Source organism: Ursus americanus, chromosome 7 (genome assembly GCF_024610735.1).
Source record: "Ursus americanus isolate L20-20 chromosome 7, mUrsAme1.1.p, whole genome shotgun sequence".
Classification (NCBI taxonomy): domain Eukaryota; kingdom Metazoa; phylum Chordata; class Mammalia; order Carnivora; family Ursidae; genus Ursus; species Ursus americanus.
The window spans coordinates 31,434,616-31,458,415 of NC_142133.1; the positions used below are offsets into that span (position 1 = coordinate 31,434,616).

Consider the following 23,800-nt stretch of genomic DNA (forward strand, 5'->3'; position numbering starts at 1 on the left):
AGTCACAAGAGCATCCGACGTAGTGGCCGATGTAGACCCTCTCAGTTGCTTGGAGTGAAAGTGCTTATCAGCCAGGACACCCTCTGTCCCATGGTGGCCAAACTATCGCGTCATCTCCCTGGGGCCTTAAGGAGACGCAGACAGAGAAGGCAATCTCCTTAAAGGTAAGGGAGGAGAGTAAAAGTGGAGATGGAGATAGATGGTAGAGTTACCATAATGAGTACCCGTGAATTTAAATTAGGCCATCCGGGCGCCTGGGTGGCTCACTTTGTTAAGCATGTGACTCTTGATTTTGGCGCAGGTCATGATCTTAGGGTCTTGAGATCAAGCCCCACGTCGGGCTGTGCACTGAGTGTGGAGCCTGCTTAAGATTCTCTCTCTCCCTCTCCCTCTGCAGCACCCCCCTAAAAAATAAATAAATAAATAAATAAATAAATAAATAAATAAATAAATAAATGAGGTCATCAGGAGCTCTGTGGATATTATTCTGTCCTACAGCAGGTGAGCTTTCCAGACAGCTGGGGAGCGGAAAAGAAAGTTTAGGAGATGTTTGCTCTGCTCTGCTCTCTCTCCTCTCTCTCTTCCTAACATCTTTTTTTTCTTTTCCTTTCTCCTTTTCTTTCCCTTCCTCCTTCCCTCCCTTCCCCCCTCTTTTTTCTGGCCTACCCAGAATCTGAATAAACTCCCTGTTCGAGGGGAACCCCCATTGCCTGAGCCCTGGCCGAAGGCAGGTCACAGGATCCTCTGTGGAAACTGAGAGAGTCGGGCACTTTCTGCCCCACGCCCTGGAAGCTGGGATCTGGGCACCTGAAGGTCTTGCTGCTGAATCCGACGCTCAGAATTCATTGAGAGACCATTGCAGCAGCGCCCATGTCAGCAGTGGCAGCATTCAGAGTATGCAGTGGCCGGGGAGCCAACAGAGTGTATAGGCCACACTGTCCCAGTGGTGAGAAAAACTGCAGAGCTCTGGGAACAGTGAAGTACAAGGGAGCTACCCCTTCTTTAGTGAGCTAGTTATCTATTGCTCTGAAAGCAAGGACTCCAAGACATGGCGGGTTAAAGGAACAAATACTTGTGCCGAAGCTTCGCTGGTTCAGGACCCCAGGTGCTGCTCAGCTGGGTCCCCCACCAGGCTGCATCGGGGGTTCATGGGCTTGCAGTCTCACAGGGGGGCAGGTCTTGGGGAACATCTGCTGCTAAGCTCACTCCCATGGTGGCTGGCAGGATTCAGTTCCTCATGGGCTGTTAGACTGAGGGTGTCCATTCCTCTTCAGCTTTTGGCCTGAGGCCTCCTGGTCATGTGGGCCTCTTCTCTACGGGGCAGTTCCCAGCAGCCAGCTTCCGTCTGAGCCAGCGAGGGAGACAGAATGTCCAAGATGGCAGCCACAGAAGTGACATCCCACCAGCTCTGCCACATGCTATTTGCTAGGAGCTGATCCCTAAATCTGTCTTGCTCCTACTCAAGGGAAAGGGCTTACCCAAGGGTCTGAATTGGAGGAGGGAAGGGCGGGAGGCTTCCAGCGCTGTGTCAGAGGCTGCAAACCACAGATTCATTGATAGTTAACATTTGCCGCATTTGCTCCTCCCTTTGATGTAGCCATAGCTACAGATACAGATACACAGTCAACCTTTGAGCAAGGTACGGCTTAGGGATGCCAACGCCCCACCCCCACCCCTACCCTGTAGTCAAAAATCCATGTATAACTTTTTTTTCTTAAGATTTTAAGAAATCTCACCCAATGTGGGGCTCAAACTTATAACCCCAAGATCAAGAGTTGCTCTTCCACCAACTGAGCCTGCCAGGTGCCCTTCCATGTATAACTTTGACTCCCCCAAAACTTAACTAATATCCTACTGTTGATCGGAAGCCTAAAAGATAACACAAACAGTCGATTAACACATATTTTGTCTATGTGTTATATATGGTATTCTCATAATGAAGTAAGCTAAAGAAAAGAAAACGTTATTTAAGAAAATCAAAAGGAAGAGAAAATACATTTACAGAACTGTCCTGTACTGAAGAAAGTCTGCACATATAAACAGATGCGTGCAGTTCAAAGGTCAGTTGTAGATAGGGATGCAGGTCTGTATATACACATGTATACATATACACACACATATACACGTACACACGTACTTTTTCGGTTAAACAATCAAAAGTAAGTTACAGGTGTGAAGACATTTCGCATCTAATGACTTCAGCATGCATCTCCTGAGAATAAGGACATTTTTCTACATAACACAGCTCTGTCGCACTATCTAACAATAGGCTTTAATATCATCTATTATGGCCCACACTCACCTCCCTGCAACTTTCCCCGAAGTATTTTTTATAACTTTTTTTTTCTGCCCCAGTATCCAGTCAAGGTCTCAATATTGTTTTTGATTGTTTCATCTGTTTGGTCCCTTTTCATTAGGAACAGTTCTCCCCAATACCATCTCTTCTGGGTTTTCATACTATTGACATCGTTGGAGAGTCCAGGCCAATTGCTTTCTAGAACGCCCCATATGGTGGAGATGATCTCCTGGTGGTGCTGTTTAACTTCTCCCCATATCCACTGTGTTTTTTGTAAGCAGGAAGCTAGGTTAAACCATTTTGGAAAGACTGCTTAGAAGGCACATGTCTGGTAGAGCCGTTATTAGTGATGCTCGGGAACTGCTCGATTTCTCCTTTACTAAACGCACAACTTCCCTCTTGTCATTCGTTCTCTGTGGGATGATGCTGCGAGTCTGTGTGAATATCCCGTTCCCCAACAACCTTCCTCCCAGCAGGTTAGCAACCGGGATTAATCCCGGGACTTGCTTAATGATTACATTTGGGGTTGCAAATGCTGATGTCTAACCTGTCATTCCTTCTACATCTGTCACTCTGCAAAGACGAACTTTTCTTTTTCTCTCTTTTTCTTGTGTTCTGTTTCTTTGTTCTAGAATTATGATGAGTTCATGCTTTTAAAAATTATATTATAATCAACTGGCATTATTCTTTTGATGTGCAAATTGTCCCAAATTTGGCCAGTGAGAAACTCTTTCAAGCTGGCTCCTGTATCCCTTTTTTTTTTAACACTTTTTTTTTTAAAGATTTTATTTATTTATTTGACAGAGATAGAGACAGCCAGAGAGAGAGGGAACACAAGCAGGGGGAGTGGGAGAGGAAGAGCAGGCTCCCAGCAGAGGAGCCTGATGTGGGGCTCGATCCCATAACGCCGGGATCATGCCCTGAGCCGAAGGCAGGCGCTTAACCGCTGTGCCACCCAGGTGCCCCCCCCCCCTTTTTTTAAAGCTTTATTGGCATATAATTCACCTTCTATACAGTTCACTTGTTCATAGCGCATGCAGTTCCGTGGGTTTTGGCTTATACACAGAGCTGTGCTACCATCAGCAAAGTCCATTTTAGAACATTTCCTCACCCCTCCCTCCCCCCAAAAAAACCCATTACCCATTTAGGGGTCCCTTTCCATTCCCCCAACTCCCTCAGGCCTAGGCAACTATTCATGTGCCCTCTGTTCTTACACATTCGCCTGTTCTGGTCATGACATGTAAGTGCAGTCACACAGTATGTGGTCTTTCGTGAATGGCTTCTTCCACTTAGCATTAGGTTTTCAAGGCTCATCCACGTTGTGCTGGCTCACATCAGTACTTCATTCCTTTCTAATGCCCCATAACATGCCATTTTATGGATACACCACCTTTTGTGTATCTTTCCATCAGCTGATGGACATTGGAGTTGTTTCCACTTTTTGGCTATTATAAACGATGCTGCTGTGAACATTCGTGTATGGTTATGTGTGAACGTGTGTTTTAATCTCTCTTGGGATGTACTTAGGAGTAGAATTGCTGGGTCATAGGGTAAGCCTATGTTTAACCTTTTGAGGAGCTGCCAGACTCTTCCAAAGTGGCTGCAGCACGTTACCTTCCTAGGAGCAATGTATGAGGGCTCCAGTTTGTCCACACCCTCACCAACACCTGTTATCACCTGTCATTGTGATTATAGCCATCCTAGTGGCTGTGAAATGATATCTCATTGGTTGGTTTTTTTTTTTTAAGATTTTATTCATTTATTTGACACAGAGAGAGCACAAGCAGGGGGAGCAGCAGGCAGAGGGAGGGGGAGAAGCAGGCTTCCCACTGAGCAGGGAGCCTGATGTGGGGCTCCATCCCAGGACCCTGGGATCATGACCTGAGCCCAAGGCAGACGCTTAATGGACTGAGCCACCCAGGCGCCCCTCATTGTGGTTTTGTCTTGTATTTCCCTCAGGCTAATGATGTTGAGTCTATTTTTTCCCCTGGTACCTTTGGTTCCTTCCTTCCTCCTTCTTCATGTCTTATTTTATTTCCAAAAAATTCCTTGTATTATAGCTTTGTTTTATTGGTATGTTTTTCTTCTCTGGGGACTCTGGTGATATATACATTAACTCCTTACCTTCTCTGTCTCCCACTTTTTCTCTGATATTTTTACTTCCTTTCCAAATTTACTTTTGGTTCTCTTGACTGTTTTAAATTTTTTTCCGAAAAGAAAATGTTTTTTTTTCCCCCAATGGCCTTTATTGAGTTCTTCATCTAACCTATTTTCCCTTAGACACCATATAATTTAGTTTTCGTATCTCAAGATTGTTTTTTCCTTTCCCGAATTCAGTCAATCCTCATTTTGCTGCTTTCTACTTTGAGCTTTTAAAGATCTGATTTTTTATATTCTTTATCGCTGCTGTTGCTTGCTAAATGATATTTAATCCATGTTGAGAGAGCTGTAATGCATTTTTTCCTCTGCTTTTGGTTGTATTTTCATTAGCTAAAAAGATTTATCATTTTGTTCTGTGGTTTTTATATGGATGTTGGTTGCTGTTTTCTGTTTATTCCAAAAAGTCCTGGATCCTCCTACACCAGAAATAACAGGTGTTTCTACTGAGGGGAGATGGCAGTGTAGCAGGCCCAAGTAATAGGTCAAGGTTACAGCGGGAGCTCCGAAAGAAGCAAGGAAGGATGATTTCTTAGGAAGGAAATCTCTGGGGGAAAATGGAAATGAGAGATGAATGTGAGCATTTAAAACATAGTACTGGTAGAAATATGACGCACTTAATGGAAAAAATAAGGGCAGATCCCATGAAATCTATGGAGGTAAAAAAACATTGGCCCTGGGCTGCCTGGGTGGCTCAGTCCATTAAGCGTCTGCCTTCAGCTCAGATCATGATCCCAGGGTCCTAGGATCGAGCCCACATTGCTCTCCTTGCTCATCGGGGAATCTGCTTCTCCCTCTGCCCCTCCCCCACCCCACTTGTACTTGCTTGCTCTCTCTCTCTCTCTCTCTCTCAAATAAATGAGTAAAATCTTAGCCCAGGAAAAAACAAAAAGCTGTAAGAGAAAGGAGACATACCATTGTATAGAACTCATCAGTAAATAATATTTACCAGGTCATAATGATATAAAAACTGTCTACTGACTTAAATTATGAAAATTGTGAAATAGCAAATATAAGGTGGGTGACAGAAAACAGAGAAGGAGCTATAATAGGGCTAAGTCCTCATCTAACACAATAAAAAGTCAGCAGATCAGGTCTCATAAAGCAAAAAATAACAGCACAAGTACATTATTTTAAAATATGGAAATAACAGAAGAGAAAGTTAAAAATTTGAAAATGAAAGCCTCTACAAAAGGAGATTAAGGGGTTGAATGGGCAGTAGACCCCTTTGTCTTATGAGTCTTGCAGTACTACGTGATTTGAAAAGGTGTATTTAATAACATAAAAAATGTAATTAAAAAAAGATTAGTTGAAGTGCCAGCTGGGAGACAGTACTCTGAGAGTTTGTAGTACTGTCCTTCTGGGTGAAGGGCACACTCTGAGCCAAGGGCCACTTGTTTCCTCCACAGGAGGCAGATGTCAGGGAACCAGCTGGTGAAAGTAGGTGTGGCACCTCTCAAATTACACCTAATGAGTCTCCTCCAAAATGTATGCTTCCCTTTCCTCACATCAGTTGGTTTAGATATTTACGTGAAGTACTCACACCAGAGCTTCCAACAGTTCCTATTGACTGGAAACTGAGATTGATATGGTCCTCTCATGCTACTGGAGACCACCATGTTGGCTGGTGACCAGCCCTGACCAGCCAGGGGATAGACTGGAGGGAATGGCAGGAGGAGTATGACTGGAGCCCCGGAGGTCTCCTAGGGCACCTCATCACTACCATGCCAGAGACACAAGTTAATGGAAAGGTACCACACCATATGTAGGCAGGGCCACCAAGGCAGACTCCTCGAGTGTGACGATTTGGTTCACCTCAATGGGTAAAGAATTCTGGCCAGCTAGAAGGTAAGGGGAACCTGGAATGGGTAGTTGAGAAGGGAAATTACAAATGCTAATAAAGCTTCATGACCAATTGCAAAAATGAGGATTGTAGCCTCTCCTGGTGTTTCTTTTCTTGCTCTGTCATGTATAAGTGTAAATCTTTAGCTATGGTCCTTTCCTTTCTTCTTCCTTCATTTTGTATTTAAAGAATATGGGTGATGGTTACTTTTAAGTTGTAGCCTACATACTACAACACTGAGATAGGATGATGATGAAAATTAGAGGAAGGCTAGACCATCACCTGCAGATGTGGACCTGAGGGCAAGGAGTCAAAGCCGTGCCGCTCCAGCGCTCTGGTTAGGGTACACGTGTGTACTTTTAATGCCGCCATGAATTGTTTTTCAATTCTTGTGTCAGGATTCACTCAAGATTCAGTTTTGGGCAGGACCACTGACTTGTTCTACTCCAGGTCATGTGCCCATGTTCCAGCTACCAGTAGGCAAGGAGAGTTCTGGTTTCTACTGCAGCTTCTACTGGACCCATTGGCTTCTAGTGTGGGAGAAAAGGCCCAGACTCCTTCCAAGACTGAGAGTAGGGGAGGCTCCCTCAGATTAGAAGGATATTCAGTCGCTGGGTAGCCAACAGGATCGCCATGATAGTCTACCCTTCAGTCTGCCCAATGCAACCATCACTCCTACAACAAAAAATGCACTCATCCCCTCCTCAGAAGAGGACAGCTCCATCTCATGAATTATTTTATCTGCCCCCAAGTCCACATCTGTGGGTGATGGTCCATTTTTCTCCTAACTTTTGGGGGATTTCAGGCAGTTCCTCAAGGGAAAAATTACTTGTAAGGTAGAAACAAAAGATGCTCAACAGAAAATTACAGAATGTCAGAGCTGAAAAGAACCTTGGGAATCATCCATCCTATCCCCTTATTGATGAGGAAACCATACGGGATAGAAAATGATAAAGGCCATGAACAAGGCACACGCCAAGTGCTGCAGAGTTCAAAGGAGGGGCAGTGCAGGCCCGCTGAGATAAGGGTGGGCTCGATGAAGGTGGGGGGATTTAACCAGGGACCTGACACGCAGTGGGTGGACTATACTGGTCTTTTGCTAAGCTCAGAATTACTTTTTTGCTCATAGTCTGCTTAACTCAAATTCTACCTCCCATAACTTCCTTGGCTTTTTGAGACCTTATTTATTGGGCCTTGAATTTTTTTTTTGTCAAGTTCCCTTCATTTTGATTTGGTGTCCTGATTCTCCATTTGACCTGGTTGCCCATTTGGACTTGGCCAGTTTCTCTGTCCAGCTGGGTGTCTTGGCTGGAAAAGACCCAAGTCTCAGCCCCTGGGGTTAGGTGACTCCCCCAGAGGTCTTTGGGGGTATTCAGAGAAGACCAAGGGTCAGATATGCAAATGCCTTCTGATATCAGGCAGTTAACAAATGTGTGAAGAGGCTGGCTGTTAATTAATACACAAGTGGTGCTCATGGGATTTAATTTTTATTAAAAAACAAAAGCAAATAAAATCAATGTGATGCCCAAACAAAACCACCTGTGGGCTAGTTTCTGTTTTTGCTGTCAAAAGTTTGTGACTCCTGGTTTAGACAAAACCTGTAGCTATCAGGACAGGTTCAGGAAAACCCCATTCCGTGTCCTGAACTGCCTGCGCGGCCCAGGAGCTCCAAGAGAAGGAATTTGTACGCTATCCACAGCTGGGGTTCAGACCTTGACAGACCCGTTTTATAAACTAGTGAGGCATCCAGTGTAACCCAGATACCAAAAGTGCTGCCGAGCAAAAGGATCAGAAATGAGGGACGGGTCTAACAAAGGTTACAGTGTGACCCTCTTCCCCACCCCAGCCTGGTGGTAGTTCCTCTATGCCCCAGGATTCCGCTGGGCAGTAAACGTTAAAGAGCTGGGTCATTAGACTCCTAGGTCTCACGGCTGGCGGGGGTTATGGCTGGTTCCCTCTTCCCCTCGGACTCCATCACGGATTTCCCATGAGACCTGACTGCTCACAGATCCTCTACGCGGCTCCGGCTCAACGATCCACACCCCACCCACCCTTTACGAGACTCTGCTTAAGTCCCACCTTACCCCTTAAGTTTTCCCAACCACTCCGCCTGCAGACCTTCCGCGCCTACGCTTGTGCCAGGTGGCACTAGTTCGCGCCTCGGTCACACGCCTGCGTGTTTAGATGCGAATGCGGACGCGAACACGCAAAGACCGCGGGACCGCCTCCCCAGTGGCTGCGCTCCTCGAACGCTACCGCGTGCCATGCGCAAAATGAATGAATGAACGCATGACTCAGGGTGCGACCCACACGCTAGGAGAGAGCGCCCTTAAGTACAGCTCCCGTACCGTACAACACGCCCTCGCCGGACCCCGTTCGCCCAAAACAGACTAACGTGAGCCGCGAGCGCGGAAGGCGAGGGAGGGATGGCCGAAGAAGGCCCGGCCTCCCATAGGCCAGGACGGCACAAGGGGTGGGCTCTTTTGGGGGGATCGGTCGTATATTGGTCGAGCCTCCAGACTTAGGGCTGGGATTGGTCGCGCCGCCCCAAAGGCCGCCTCCGCACGGAGGAGGGGAGGGCCCGAAGGGCGTGGTCGGCGCTCGGTCCCGCCCCTGGCGTAGCGGACACGGGCGTGAGCGCCGCGGTCTGCACCTGGGACCCCCGCGTAGGGGCTGCCGCGTCGGCTTGTTCTCGCCGCAGGCCGGGTCGGGGCGTCCGAAGCGCTTGAGGCGAGGTAAGTAGCTTCTGGGACGTGGGGGTCGGGGCTCCGCAGCCGCCGCCCGCGCGGTCCGGCCCCTCTGCCCAGCAGCCTTTCCGGGTCTGCGAGGCCTGACCGGGCGCGTCTCCGGGCCCCGCGTCCCCCGCCGGGAAGGGCACAAAGGGCTCCTGGGGGCAGGGGCGCCTCGTGCCTTCGACTCCATTTTGCCGGCGGAACGGCGGGTGCGGGGCGCGGAGGCGGGAGGCCGGGGTTGGAAGAGCCTGAGCGCGGGGAGTCCGGGCCGAGGGGGGCGCGCGTGTCCACGTATCCTGTCGTCCGAGCAGCTGCGCGGCTGTACGGCCCCGGCCGAACTCACTTTCCCTCGCGGCCTCTCCCCGGGCGTGGGCTGTTTACCCTGCGCGCTCGCTGGGGGCCAAGTGGCCCCGGGAGTCAGGCGCTCGCGCCTGGCTCCCGGGCCGTGCTGACGCGGAGACCCTCTCTCACCAGCTCAGGGTCATTCCCACGGGAAAGATGGAGACGGATGATGCTTTCTTGGTTCTGTGAATGCAGCAGCTGCGGAGGGAAAAAAGCAAAATGTCTTGCTTTTTTGCTTAGAAGGGCCACCCTTTCCAGCTGTCATCACTAGAACTGTTCTCAGCAGCCTAGGGACACATGCCCAGGTCCTTTTAATTATTTGGTTGGGTTCGGTATATTGTTTGTAATAAAAATGAGCGGAAACCTGCCAGTGCCAGAGCAGATTGGACTTCACTGGGAATTCAGTGGGGGAGTGGGGCCTGCACGAAGATAGGTAGTATTCATAAATACCCTAACAGCTCCTAGATCTAGGGATGCATGACTAGGTCAGTTTGCCTAGGGTTTGGTTAAAAGTAGAGGTCAACACTTCTCATTTGCGTTCCTTGCCTCACCTGGATCAATTCTAGGCCAGTCAGTACTAAAAAGAGCAAAGAACTCAGTTTCACCTCTTCTGAAAAACATTTAAAGCTCTTCCCCACCCCACAGCTATTTAATCACGTCTTCCTTTAGGCTACTTTCGTCTGCCTCTGCTTTAACACATCACATTGTATTGAAACCAGTGGTTTCCCCAGCTCCTAGCACTTGGAACGTAGAAGACACTCAATGACTTAAGCCAAAACAAAACAAAACAAAAAACCCAGCAGTGTAGCCAAAAGTTGACAAAACAAAAATTTTCATTACTTTAATTTGTTGGACCAGTTATTTTTATAGGTTAGGGAAGCAGTTGACTTCTGGCTCTCTTAAGCTAAATCAGGCTTTTATCTGTCATGTTACTAACTCTGGATAAGTTATTTAACTTCTCTGTGCCTCAGTTTCCTTACCTGTAAAATGGGAGTTATAGTAGTACCCACTCCGTGGGTTCTGAGGATTAAATAAGATATTGATATAAAGTGCTTAGCATAGTTCGTGGCTCAAAGAAAATGTTCAGGAGTCGTTAGCAGTTATTAGGATAAAAATAAACAGATACTTGAGTAGATTTACTAATATTAAGTATCTGTGTAGTACTTGACCCTTCAGGGTCTCTCTGCCTTTTAGTCCTTATCTGTTGCTGGACTTTAAAGTCCTTAAGCCTTTCATGACTTTCCCCCACAGTGAAACTATTCCACAGATTATCTGTTATTCATTTAGAGTCTCACCACCCACTAGAGACTGATTGATTAAGCATCAGGTAATAACTTGGCCAAGTATTACAGGTAGTGTGGTTGATACGCTCTTAATGTGGTCTGATACTCAGAATCGTCCTGTCAGAGCAGAGGAGCAGATGGGGCCCGTTGTGGCTGACAAATCTGTAGGATGATTGGTTCGGACGGAGAGGCAGAGCTTGTGGAGATGGACTTGGAGTAGCTTTTTTCCTTATAACTTAGCTCTGTTCTCATGAAGAAACTGTCTCCTGTCTTTGAAGGTACTCACAAACATTGTGAAAAGTGGAAAACGTCTTCTCGTTGGCTTTAGACCTGTTATTGGCCAGATCTACAGGTGGCAGATAGAACCCCTGGGGGATGTTGCCTCACTTCCCGGTTTTCCTGTACCACTTTCTGGGGGCAGGAAGCAGGCTAAATTGTACATTTCCTTCCAGCTGTAGGTCCCCTTAATATGTCAGTTTTTCTTAAATTATTTGGAGTCTCCAAAACAAATACCTTCTCCTTTTCACTTGTAGCTATCACAGGAGAATTCTGGTCTCTGGTTCTGTTTTTGATGTAGCCATAATGAATCCTGAATCCTTTCTAGGGAATATGGTTCTTTCTGGGAACTCCTTTCCCAATGTGGCATACTATAATTAGGTATTAAAAACCTGCTGTAAGGTGTGAACTTTCTCTGGTGTCCTGTTGCAAAGACTTTAAGGACAAGCTCCATAAATTTCCTTGTCAAGTGTGCCTGGCATGGGATAGGCACTCAGTGGAGTGCCTCGTTGGTTCAGTCTGTACAGTCTGCAACTCTTGATCTTGGGGTTGTAAGTTTGAGTCCCACGTTGGCTGTAGGGATTACTTTTTTAAGATAAAATCTGTTTTAAAAAAGGTACTCAGTGAATGGTTGTAAAGCCATCGTAGTAATTCTTTCCAGTATGCTGAAACAGGCTTACTGACTAACCTGGTGCTTCTGAAACATTACGAGTCACTTGGAGATCTTGCTCAAACGCAAATTCTGATTCCAGACTCCAGTGGGGCCTGCGAACCTACATTCCCAACAGGCTCTGAGGTGCTGCCGGTGCTCCTGGGCTTCAGACCACACTTTGAGTAGAAAGGTACTAACATAAGTATCTGCATTTGTTTTGTTTTGTTTTAAGATTTTATTTGAGAGAGAGAGCAAGCAAGCAGGGAGGGCGGCAGGGAGGGGGAGAATCAGGCTCCCTTCTGATCAGAGAGCCTGACGTGGGGCTGGATCCCAGGCCCTGGGATCATGGCCTGAACCGAAGGTAGACGCTTAACTGACTGAGCCACCCAGGCGTCCCTGAATTTGGTTTTTAGAAGTATTGCTAAAAATAGGTTTCGTTTCCTTACGGTTTTTGGATAAAGTCTTAGATTTATGATCTTTTTTTCTATTCATCGTGTTATTCTATTTTTAACAATTCTTATATTTTGTTCCAAAAAATGATTTGAGAAATCATTCCAAGATACTTCCCATATAACAAGATTTTTAGTAGAAGTAACTGAGGCAGATAGGTTGAAGGAAAAGTAAGATGAAGTCAAGGGTAAGATTAGTACAAAAGGTGACTGTCTTTCTGTGCTAAGCTTGGGTAGGATTGCACATTTGTTGCTGAGCTTCTTAGTAGTCAAAGCAAAGAGTAAAATTCTATCAGTTTTGCCAATACCTTTAAAGTAAAAACAAACTGGCTGTTGAATGAAACACTTGTTTTTGTTACCGAGGCCAGAGAATTCTCCGGTGTGTTCTCCAAAAGAGGATCCTTTGGTACAGTGAGCAGCATTCTTATCAGTAAGAGTCTTATCAGTCTTCATACATGTAATCTGACTGCCTCACAGAAGACACCCAGCACAGTAGTATAAGCAGTGGCTTGTGGAACTGCAACCCTGGGTCAGGGCCAGCTTGCTCAGACAGTAGCAGAGATTTTTGTTACAGGAAAGCTGTTTTTCTGCCCTGCTTTCTGGTGGGAACAGACACACTGAGTCCTCAGCACCCTCATGGTTTGAGTTTTTTTGGATGGGGACGGTCTGCTAAGGAGGCCAGAGAGCTCGCCGTTGAGTGGACGGGGGGCTCGAAGCTCAGCCAAGCTTGTAGATGCGGCAGCAGCATCTCTTTATTTTTTTTTTTTTTTAAAGATTTTTTATTTATTTATGTGACAGAGAGACAGCCAGCGAGAGAGGGAACACAGCAGGGGAGTGAGAGAGAGGAAGAAGCAGGCTCCCAGCGGAGGAGCCCGATGTGGGACTCGATCCCGGAACGCCGGGATCACGCCCTGAGCCGAAGGCAGACGCTTTTAACGACTGCGCTACCCAGGCACCCCAGCAGCATCTCTTTAAAGGCCTTCCTTAGACCTGCGTGATGAGTTAGAAGACTGGCCTTGCTGCGAGGCTACCTGGTGGCCCCAGTCAGTTGCCAGCCTGTGAGTGAGCAAGTGAGAAAGCTAGAGAAGCAGCCTTCCCACCGTATTGATTTAGAGGGAGCCAGTGGCTCCTCCTCGGGTGCTGGAGGATTCCCTCCGACTCTAAGCAAAACATAGGGAAGTAGCCCTAGGAGGAGAAGGAAAGGGGCTGCTGGTGCTGGAGGAGTCTGAGGATGGCATCGGCCCATTACCAAGCCGGGAGAAACATGTCTACCCTCCATAGCTTTGAACCCCTTCTTCCTTTTTACTTGGCTCCTTTTATTTGGCTTTGACCTTAAAAAAAAAAAAAAGAAAAAAAAAGGTGGACAATAGCGCTCAGGGTGACCTGCCCCACAGGGAAAGACAGGACCAGTGGGGAAAACTAAGGGACTTGGGGGCTTCAACAGCCAGGGAGGGGGCAGGTAGAACGGCGATTGCACTTGGCTGTTGACCTCCTGGTCTCAAACCTCCAGCCATAGCATTCCTGGCACCCACCCCACTCTGAGGCAGGCCCTGGCCTCTTGTGACTGGCCCTTTTGTTGGCCTCCCCCGCATATGTATTTCCCCCTATCATTGCTGCCTCCCACGCCTGGATTGGCTTCTGCCTTTAAGCTTCTTTCCCATAAATCTAGTTCCCCCCAGAAACTTTTCCAACAACCTGACAATGTTGGGTCCTACCCCACTCCCTCCCCCTTTCTTTGTGGGCAGTTTCATGTTTTTAGAGAAGGAGCAGCACTGAGAGCTGCTTTGTCTGGTTCTCTGGTCAGATTCTGCCACTATGTGTGCGTTCACCACCTATACCTGTGGCCTCCTGTGAAAACACAGGGAGTTTGAAGCATTTGGCCCCTGAGCTGGTCGGGCTTGCTCTGTGAAGTAGTACCTGGCCTGTGCAGCCGGTACAGGTGGCTGGCCACGTGCTTGCAGACAGAGATGGGCCTTGCCCCAACACAGCTTCCCTGGCAAGGTTGGTATAAATCCAATTATTTCATAGGGAGGTTGTGATTCAGTGAATCCTGGAGATAGTCCTTTTTTGATCAGAGGAGGATTGCTCCCTGGTTGATCATTCCTCTATCTGAATGGTTTAGTTTAGGAGAGGAGTATCCTCCGTCTCTCCTAATACAGCCCTCCCCCCCCCCATCCTGGATAGGAGCACGTGGGAGGAAGCGCTGGCAGCTGTGACGGGGCTGGACGAGGGGGGTGTAGCACACACCAAGAAGGGTCAGGTGTCCAGGCTTACAGAGTTAGTGTTGCCACATACGTGACGTGTGAGCATATTTTTACTGTAGGGCAAGTGGATGCCAAGCCTACATCACTCCTAATTATATATATCTGATAGGTCATCTGGCCTCTGTGGGGGACTAATGGAGAATTTAGTAGCAAAGTCCAGGTGGTCGCTAGTATATCCTGAAGCTTATGTGGCTCGTCTCTTGGTTTGGCCAAGGACAGAGCAGTTCTGGTGTGTATAGACCTTTCCCAGATGGAGGGTTGAATTCACTGTTCATTGTGTGTGCTCCGAGACCTCCAGACCCTCACTCCAACCCTGTGGTACTTCCCTGTTGGGGAGGAGGCCGGTTGAGGCCTCTGCCCATCCCAGAGCTGCTAGCCTGTAGGAACATTGTAAGATACGTGATCTCTGAGCAGGAAGCCCCACATACAGTAATAGGTTCCGTAAAGCTACTGACCTGGGAGGCAGTGTTGGTCCAATACCACAAGTCATTTTCATCATCCAGAGCAGTCCATTGGAAAAGGAATAAGCTGCTTCTCATTGGAAATGTCCAAGCAGAATCCCTACCTCCACCCTCACCGCAGAAGGTTAGAAGGAGTGATGTGTAAAATCTAGAATCTATGGAAATGAGGGCTGGACCTTCATGCAGATGCCCGCCTGGCAAGTGCAGACAGGATTGAACCCCAGAAATTTAAAGCTTGTGCATTTGCTAGGCCACTTCATCAAGATTGATGTTTTTAAAAATGCTTTTGCCTTCAACAGTCATTACTTCAAGGAGTTCTCCCTGATTATTTCTATCCCAGTTGATTTCTCCCTTTGTGTTCCGTAGCATCTTATATACAACTTGGAATTAGTTCTCGTGGACTTCTTTTAATTCTTTTCTTTCACATGTGTCTGTCTTCTCATAACTGGTGTAGTTGGAGAGGGGCGTGATTTGTCAGGCAGATTAATAGGTAAGATTGCAAAGAGACTGTTTATCCGTACTGAGAAAATAAACCTGCCTTTTCCGAAGCACTGTTTCCATGAAAATCGTTATTGCAGACCATCTTACCTGGTTGCTGAAGGGCCTCTGGCGACAGTATTAACCTAGTTCAGGTTTGTATGCACACTTGAAAATGACCTAGAGGTGTCTCCTAACTAGCTTAAAGTTCTAGCTCACCACTCCCCACCCCCCAGGATAAATGGATACCTTCTTTTTTGAATAATGAGTCCAGACAAGACATAAAAATTACGTCATCAAAACGGAGAGATCATTTGTTTGCACCGTTTTCTTGTCCCGGCATCATCTTATTCCTGCCCCTGTCGCAAGACCACACCCTTTAGTGGAACGGGAAAGCCGGTAAAAGGGGACTTAGCCACCCATCATGGTCTGACTCTAGCCATTGAGAGAGTTCTAGGAATGGAACAAGAAGTAGATGTTGGGGGCTGCAGGCTACACTTTCCAGCTCATGGGCTCAGCTAAAAACATCTTCGTGTGTAGCTTTTTAAACAGCCACAAGGTGAGGCTGTGGCTCCATAGAAACCTGTCCCCGCAGGACAGCAGCACTCATCTCGCTGTCCTGTCACTCTCTTCCCTCTTCTCCTTCACGTGCTCGTCCGCTTTATACCTTGTTCCCTTGATAGTGCCTAAAGAGCTTGGGTTCTGGAGTCACACCGTCCTGGATTTGACTCTCTCAGCCTTGGTTTCCCCCTGCGAAGGGCGACAAGGCGACCTGCTCCCGTGGGAACCCCACTCTCGCGGACTGCTCGTGGGGGTGTAAGTCACTGCCACCCTTCAAGGCCACTTGGCAGCAGAGGCGGCTGTGCAGGTGCCTTGCCCTCCGCCGCAGTCCTGGGTGGGGACGCTGCGCACGTGCTAGCAGGTGCGCGAGGGCTGTGCGCCTGCGTGCTTCTGCTGCTGGTTGGTGGTGGCTCCTCGCTGCGTTGCTTGTAAATAAGGAAAGATTGGAAATAACCCCAGCATCCGCCCTTAAGGGACCAGAGAAATAAACCCGAAGGCACCCCTCCAGCGGAGTGCAGTGCTGGGCAGTGATAGGAAAGAAGGGAAGCCCGCTCTCGCTCTGCGTGTTGCTGAGGAAAGGTCTCCGAGATACTTTTTTTTTTTTAAAGGAAAGAAAACCTTCTGAACAGGGTGTCCTGTACAGTGTGCCTCTTTTACGTAAAGAGGGAGAAGGATGAAAGAGATTTTTGTGTTTGCATATGCATCAAGAGGTCAGAGACATACACAAATTACTGAGACTGTTTACCTATTTTTATGGAACTAACAGTAAATATTTTGCCTTTGTTCTCTGAAACATTGGCTGCTTTTTCTCCCTCTGTTGGGTTCCTTTGTGGCTTGCAAGGTGGCTTGTTACACTGGTTCTGTGCCCCCGACGCCCCAGCGTCTGCTGACCGTGGGCACCGTGTTCCGGGCACTGTCCAAGCCCTGCGTGCTGTAGCTGGTTTGCATGAGGGATGGAGACGAGGGCGGAGGGAAACTTCTCTCTGCAGCACCTTTTGTATTTCAACCACATGTTACCTGTCCAAAAAAATTATTGTTCTGCCCCGTGTGGTGGTTGCGAGAAGAGAGTACGTGTGAAGTGTGTGTGCTCTTCTGGGGTCGCCTCCCAGTGGGCCTGGAGCCTCGTGTGCCTGGGCAGACAGAGCAGGACCCCTTTCCAGGACGGGCGCTCTCAGGGTGTATCTGTGCACACCCAGTTGTTTCCCAGTGTGCGAGCTGAGCCGGATGAGCCCCTCTCCACAACCAGCCCCTCTCTCTCAGGCTTTCCCGTTGTCCCCAGCACCTCCTCTTGCTATCACTTCAGCTCCTGGTCTCTGTGGAAGCAAGGCTATTCTTGTCCAGGTTCTAGCTTTGAGGTTGGCTCAGTGCATTCCAGGTGGCCTCCGAAATCCTAGGCCCTTAAGCTTCCCTTGTTCCCCTTCCCAGACCTCTGGGAGTGGTTCCCCTCTGCCAGCTTTTCAGCCCCAGCCCCTTTCCCACGCATCAGTGCTCCCAGCACCAGTGCTCCCAGTACTTGTTGCCTGTACTCTTAGGCTGAGGGGAGGGTTCTCTGTTACCCCTGAAACTCTTAAAGGAACGGTTGTATTTTCAGGTCCAGCCCCTACATTGTTCTTTCTTCCCTCCCTGCTTCTCCCTTGCCTGTCCACGCACCCAGCACACATGCTCACGCTCTCTCCCTGTCACGGGCATGCATGCGATGTGGCCATTACATTGTTACCTGCCTAGAATTCCACGGCTTCCCTCAGTTGCAAGCTAGTGGGAGAAGAGTTGCTGCTCGCCCCGTCTCTGGTTGCCGGCCATCCTTGGAATGAGAAGGCGCCACCTGGTCCATAGCCCAAGGTGGGGTTTCTGTGTTTTGAAAGGATCCTGCCTCCTCCACCAGGCAAAGTGGGCACTGGGGGAACACTGGGCTCAGCCAAGGCCTGAGCATGCCCTGACTTGCTGTTCCCTAGAGCACAGCCGTCAGAGCCAGGCCAGAGCCACCTGCCAATGGGAGCACTGCAGCAAAAGAACTGTGGCCGGGCTGGTGCAGGGGGGGCCCCGACCAGGCTCCTTACCCAGTGGGGCCAGGACAAAAGTGTGGCTTTAAGCCTTGCCTCTGATTTGGACCTGCATTCACCTGCCTGGGCACCAGCTGCTGGGGCTGGGACTGGCCACATAAAAGCAGAGAACAAAGTGGTCTACAACTCCGTCCGCTTCAGAAAACTCCGGGGCCAGGGAAAAGCCAGACCTGTGTTTTCCTCTGCAGAGATAGACACCATTCGTTCTTTCTTTTCTTTGACCAAAAAAAAAGGTGGTCCTTTTTTTTTTGAAGTATCGTTGGCCTATTTTTGTTAGTTTCATATGTACGACATAGTGGTTCCACAATTGTGTGCATCACAGAGTGCTAGCCAACAGCGTCTGTCCCCATACGGCGTCACTACAACGTTATAGGTTGTATTCCCCGTACTGCACTGGCCTACTCCGTACACCCTGTGACTGCCTGACTGTATAACTGGAAGTTTATACCTCTGAGTCCCCGTCACCTGTTGCCCCCTCCCCCCAGCCCCCTCCCCTCCGGCAACCACCGCTTTGTTCTCTCTGAGTCTGTTTCTTCTTGTTGTTCTTTGTTTTGGTTTTTAGACTCCAACTATAAATGAAAACATCTGGTATTTGTCTTTCTCTGACTTATTTCATTTAGCATAATACCCTCTAGGTCCATGCATATTGTCAGAAATGGCAAGATTTCGTTCTTTGTTTCCATAATCTTAAGTTGTTTTCATATCTTGGCCGTGGTCAGTAATGCTGCAGTAAGGCTGCGTAGATCTGTTCAAAGGAACGTTTTCATTTTCCTCCGGTAACTGTCCGTAAGTGGAAGAGCTGGACCGTGTGGTACTTGTCGTTTTCGGTGTTGGGGGAGCCTCCGTGCTGTGTTCCACGGTGGCTGCACCAGTTTCAGTAATTCACCAGCACTGCACAAGGGGTTCCCTTTTCTTCACCTTTTTGCCAACACTTCCTATTTCTTGTCTTTTTGATTTTGGCCATCTGACAGATGTCAGGTGATCTCTCTTTGTGCCTTTGATTTGCATTTCCCTGCTGATGAGTGATGTTGAGCATCTGTTCATGTGTCTGCTGACCATCTCTCTGACTTCTTTGGGAAAATGTCTATTCAGGTCCTCTGCCCATTTTTAAAAATCAGATTATTTGTTTTTTTGGCGTGGAGTTGTATGAATTCTTTATATATTTGGGTATTAAACCCTTATTGGATATATGATTTGCAAGGATCTTCTCCCATTCAGTAGGTTACCTTTTTGTTGGTGGTTTCCTTCATTGCAGATGTCTGTCTTCATCATTAAAAAGTAAGTTCTCCTGGACACAGATGCAGAGAATATATCTTTTTTTCTTTTCCTTTCCCATTTTGTAGAGAGCTGAAGGCTTCAGGGAACCCTGACCTGGGAACATCTCAATGGCCTTGGGAGAAGAAAAGGCAGAGGTGGAGGCACCCGCGGACACAAAGACCCTGTCCTATGGGCAGTGGACCTGCAGGGAGCAGGAGGTGGACACCCCGGGGCTCGCGAGTGGGGAGCAGGAGCAGCCACCGTGCCTGGAAGCTGAGAGAGGGCCTGTCTCCCCTGTGTGGGGAACAGAGGGGCTGTGTGCCCCTGGCCCCAGCCCCTCTGGAGCCTACCAGCCACAGGCCAGCACCACCAGCAGGGAGCCAGTAGCTGGTAGATCTAAACTTGCTCTTGGTTGCCTGCTTCCTCCTGCTGGCACCGGGACTAGAGACCTTTTGCACTCTGTGGGAAGCCAGGTAGGTAATAAGGCCAATGGGACTGTAGATTTAACTCATGTGATCCTTTGGGAGTATGTTCTACCATTTTCTTACTATCTTACCTGCTTTCTCAGCTCCTGTACAAGGTGGGGAATTGGGGGGAGTCTGGGTGTGATGATTTCTGTTTTACAGGCTCACCTGGAGTGTTGGGCCTTGGGGCCATTGGGGACTCTGTCCACAGCATCTCCTGGTCCTCGAGTATGATTGGTGATCTTCTGAAGACTAGGGATGCTGTGGCCAAGACCTGTTGCCCAGAGGGCTGGCTGGGGGAGCTGTGACAGGGGGAGCCGTGTCCTTTTTCTGACTTGGTGATCTGAACTCTTTGGGGCGGGGGGGGGGGCCTGAAGAGACTTGGGGAGGGAGGGTCCAGGGCTGTGCATTCCTTCAGGCTCTGAGTCTGTATCCCCTGGGGACCCAGGGAACCTGGCAGAGCCTTGGAGCCTCTGTGGTGAGCACTGTCCCTGGGCAAGAAGACTTTCTTGGGCCTCCCTGACTGCAGGAGAGCCTTGCCTAGTCAAGTCACAGGGAGCAAGCAGTCCTGCTTGGCTCTGTGACCTCAAGCATACCACCAAGTCTTTCAGGTCCTCAGTATAACTGGGAAGGTGACCTGAATGATCTGTCCTGCCTGGCTCTGACATCCTCTTATGTTCTGCTTGCCAAGGCCTTCCATGGGAATGGCTTTGATGTCTTCAGTACCACTGTGGCCTTGGCTGCTGCGTGCTGCCCCCGTGCAGTTTTGTCCTGTGAGGATGCTCCGAGCATGACTGTCTGGGAGAAAACAGCAGCTGGGCCCATCCGCCTGGGAGCCAGGGGTGGTGGGAAGCCCAGGGCACCTGTGAGTCAGGGATTTAGTGAAGCAGGAAGCAGATAAGCAAACACAGAAATAGGCTGTTTCATGAGCTTACTATAAATGAGCTTAGTACTGCGGTACCTGTTGTGCGTTTAGCTCTCACCCTGTGCTTCTCACGCCTGAGTTTCCTTTAATCCTCATGTCCCTAGGAAGTGGTACTATTACTATCCCCATTTTACAGATGAGGGAAGGGAGGCCCAGAGTCATCCATCTGGAAGGTGGCAGTTGGGTTGGCATCAAGTCTGTGTGGTTCCAAACCCCATGCCCTTAACCATTGCGTCTGATCCTACCTTCCTCGGGGGCAAGTTCTTCATCGAACAGATTGAAAACTCAGTGTGAAGAGGCTGAGATGAGGGACTTGCTTCGTTCATTCACAGCCGGTCTGAGCTGAACGGGTCGGGCCCGATGGGTCACCTGCCTCTTGGGTGGGGATGGGTTTCGGGGCAGGGGTTTCTTCTGCCCAGGACGTGCTTCTCCGAGGTTAGGTGGTGTGCTCCAGCCTCGGCATGACAGAGCCGCGCGAGCTGCACCCTCTGTCTGCTTGCACAAAGACTGGAGCGTGGGAACGGTTTGGGAAAGATGGTCTGCTTCCCGCAGCGCGCGGAGCTTCCATGCCGGCCACCCGCCATGCTGCCTAGTTCGTGCATCAGATGCAGACTCTCACTGCAAGAGCTCTTCGGAATATCATCTGGGTCCCCAGGGAAAATTCCATAGTTGTCCTCCAGGAAAGAAATTTGGTTTGCTTATTTTCACCCGAGTGCTTTTTCTTCCCTCTTCTCATTGCAGATGGAGGAGACCAGGCTTTCTGCCTCAGAAGATCTACCTCAGACTCTTAACGTTCCCAGAGCCACAGGCCTTTGCTCGGGACACGATGCCGATAGCGAAGATGACCCGTCCCCGGTTGAGTCGCCGCGGGCGCTAGACCTCAGCCAGCAGCCCCACAACTCAGGTTTCCCTTTCCCGCCGAGGTGGAGGCCGCTGGGGAGCCAAGCTACCGCTGCTCCTCGGCTCTCCAGCCGCAGCATCTCTGCCTCCTCCCTGGGCAGCAGTCTCCAGGGTTGCCGAGAGAGGGCGGCGCCTCCAGGTTGCTCCATAGCCAAGGTCTCCTCCTCCCTGGAGCTGGTTGGCCCCCAGTCGGCCCCCTCTGTGGTGGGGCCGGGACTCCAGTGGTCACCCCGGCCTGTGTCCTCCGGGGTTGATGCTCCTGGGCTGGGCGGGAGGCGCCTCTCCTTCCAGGCCGAGTACTGGGCCTGTGTGCTGCCAGACTCCCTACCTCCTTCCCCCGACCGCCACTCCCCGCTCTGGAACCCGAATAAGGAGTATGAAGATCTGCTGGACTATACTTATCCGCTTAGGCCCAAGCCTCAATTCCCAAAGCACCTTGACAGCCACATACTGGCTGACCCTGTCCTGCAGGACTCGGGCGTAGACCTGGATAGTTTTTCTGTTTCCCCAGCAAGTACCCTGAAGTCACCCACTAATGGCTCCCAGAATTGCCCATCAGCAGAGGCCTCTGCCCTGCCATTCGCTAGGCCCAGAGAGCCAAGTCTTATGCGGTGGCCCTCTGGAGTACCCCAGAAGCAGGGCAGCGTGGGGTTGACATCTTGTAACCAGCTCGCATCTACCCCCAGAGCCCCAGGCAGTAGGGATGGTCCTTGGGAGAGCAGAGAGCCAGCCCTGAGGGGTGTGAAGGACTGGTTCCCCGTGGGCACGCACCTTGAGGTGGGTTCTCCCCAGCCGAGGACATGGGACAGAGGGTGGCCCTTGCCCAGGGCAGAGAGAGAGAAGGGGGCCAGCCAGGGTGTCTGGCACGCTGCCTGCACAGAGTCTGGATGGAAGTCAGAAGAGGAGGTAGAAAGTGATGACGAGTATCTCACCCTGCCCACTCGGCTGACGCAGGTTTCTAGTTTGGTTTCATATCTAGGTTCCATTCCCACCTTGGTGACCCTGCCCACCGGGGCTGCCGAGGGGCAGACCTCCCTGGACGTGTCAGACAGTGACGGGCCAGCTTCCCTCCCGTCGGACTCGAGCCAAAGCCAGCTTCCTTCTGGGGCTGCCTTTAGAGCGCCCAGGGGCCCCAAGGGCCAGAACCACCGTTTGCTGCACTCCTTCGTCCAGGCAAGGGGCTCTACGGGGGACGGCAGTCTGGGGAGCAGCCAGGCCCTGGGGGTCTCCGGACCGCTGAGAGCACGCTCTTCCTTGCCAGCCGTGTGGGACCGGCGCGCGTGCTTGGACCCAGACGCTACAGGGCAGCCTCCCGGGAAGGGAGAGCAGGGAAAAGAATCGCTTGTGCAGTGTGTGAAGGTAAGCTCTGCGTTCGAGGGCCTTCGCCTAGAGGTGTGTCTTCTGCGCGTGCGTGGACTCCAACGTAGTGGCCTTGAGCGCTTTGTATGTGCCGGGCACTGCGCTGTGCCTTCTCGTACTTGAGTCTCACGGCTCTGCCCGGTAAGGACTCCCGTGGGCAGTTCACGGTTGGAAAGAGGCAGTGGGGGGCTGGGGAAGCTGCCCGCCCGAGCCTGGGGCCTGAGCTTCACCACCACTCCAGGCTGCCACGAGGGCTCTCGACCTCGAGGAGGGAGAGGCGTCCTGCACAAGCCGCGTGCGCGCTCACCGCCTTTGGGGAATAGTGCACTGCACGGAGGTGAATGGTTTTCTGGACTGTAAGACTTCTGAGAGTTTCAGGTTGACGAAGTGGTGGAGCGCTAGGGTTGGAGTCCTTAGATGCTGTGTCCTGGCCGTCTGGGTCACCAGACCTCTTGTAGACGCGTGACTGTCTGGAGGTAGGATTAACACCGCGGGGCAGCGTGGCCAGCATCAGGCAGATCTGAGTTTGAACCCCAGCACTGCCGCACTTGGAACTGCGGCTCAGTCTTTCGAGTTTGCGCATTTGTAAAACGTGGAGCCTTGCCTCCTCGGGGTGTTGTACGGATGACATGAGATAATTCGTGCCGAGGGCTCTGCAGTCCCCGACGCAAGGATGTTCATGGCTCTGCACGCGCACAGAGTCCGCGCGTGGCCTCGTGTCCTGGGTGAGTGTACGGACGCTGCACGCGCAGCAGCCGGCCAGGGGGCGAGAGACCGTGAGCCGGGGTGCCATGTGTTCCCTAGCATCTGAGGGCCTCAGTCAGCCCCGGGACGTCCCGTGTATGACTTTCTTTGTCGGGTGAAGCAGGTAGGACAGCTGTTAGCATGTGCCTCTTTTGTGATAAAGACCGAGATACCTGGGAGGCAAATGCAGAACGGGGACACGCAGTTTTAAGTCAGTTGTTTCCTGCCATAGGTTAAAGTTAGTCACCATTATAGGCCTTTATTTTGTTTTCCTCGGGGACAGAAAGTTAGCAGTGGT

At 50.1% G+C, this 23,800-nt stretch overlaps 1 protein-coding gene across 4 annotated transcripts in view; it reads left to right on the plus strand.

Annotated features, from left to right (window-relative positions):
* Positions 1 to 8,877: 8,877 nt before the first annotated feature.
* The window catches only part of CEP68 (centrosomal protein 68), a 35,311-nt gene continuing 20,388 nt past the window's right edge, over positions 8,878 to 23,800 (plus strand). For all 4 annotated transcript variants that reach the window (XM_045788116.2, XM_087863462.1, XM_087863461.1 and 1 more), the window contains exons 1-3: positions 8,878 to 9,031; positions 19,197 to 19,583; positions 21,241 to 22,758. In XM_045788116.2, coding sequence (XP_045644072.1) covers positions 19,239 to 19,583; positions 21,241 to 22,758 — 1,863 coding nt within the window. In that variant the 5' untranslated portion in view covers positions 8,878 to 9,031; positions 19,197 to 19,238. The remainder of the gene's footprint in view (positions 9,032 to 19,196; positions 19,584 to 21,240; positions 22,759 to 23,800) is intronic.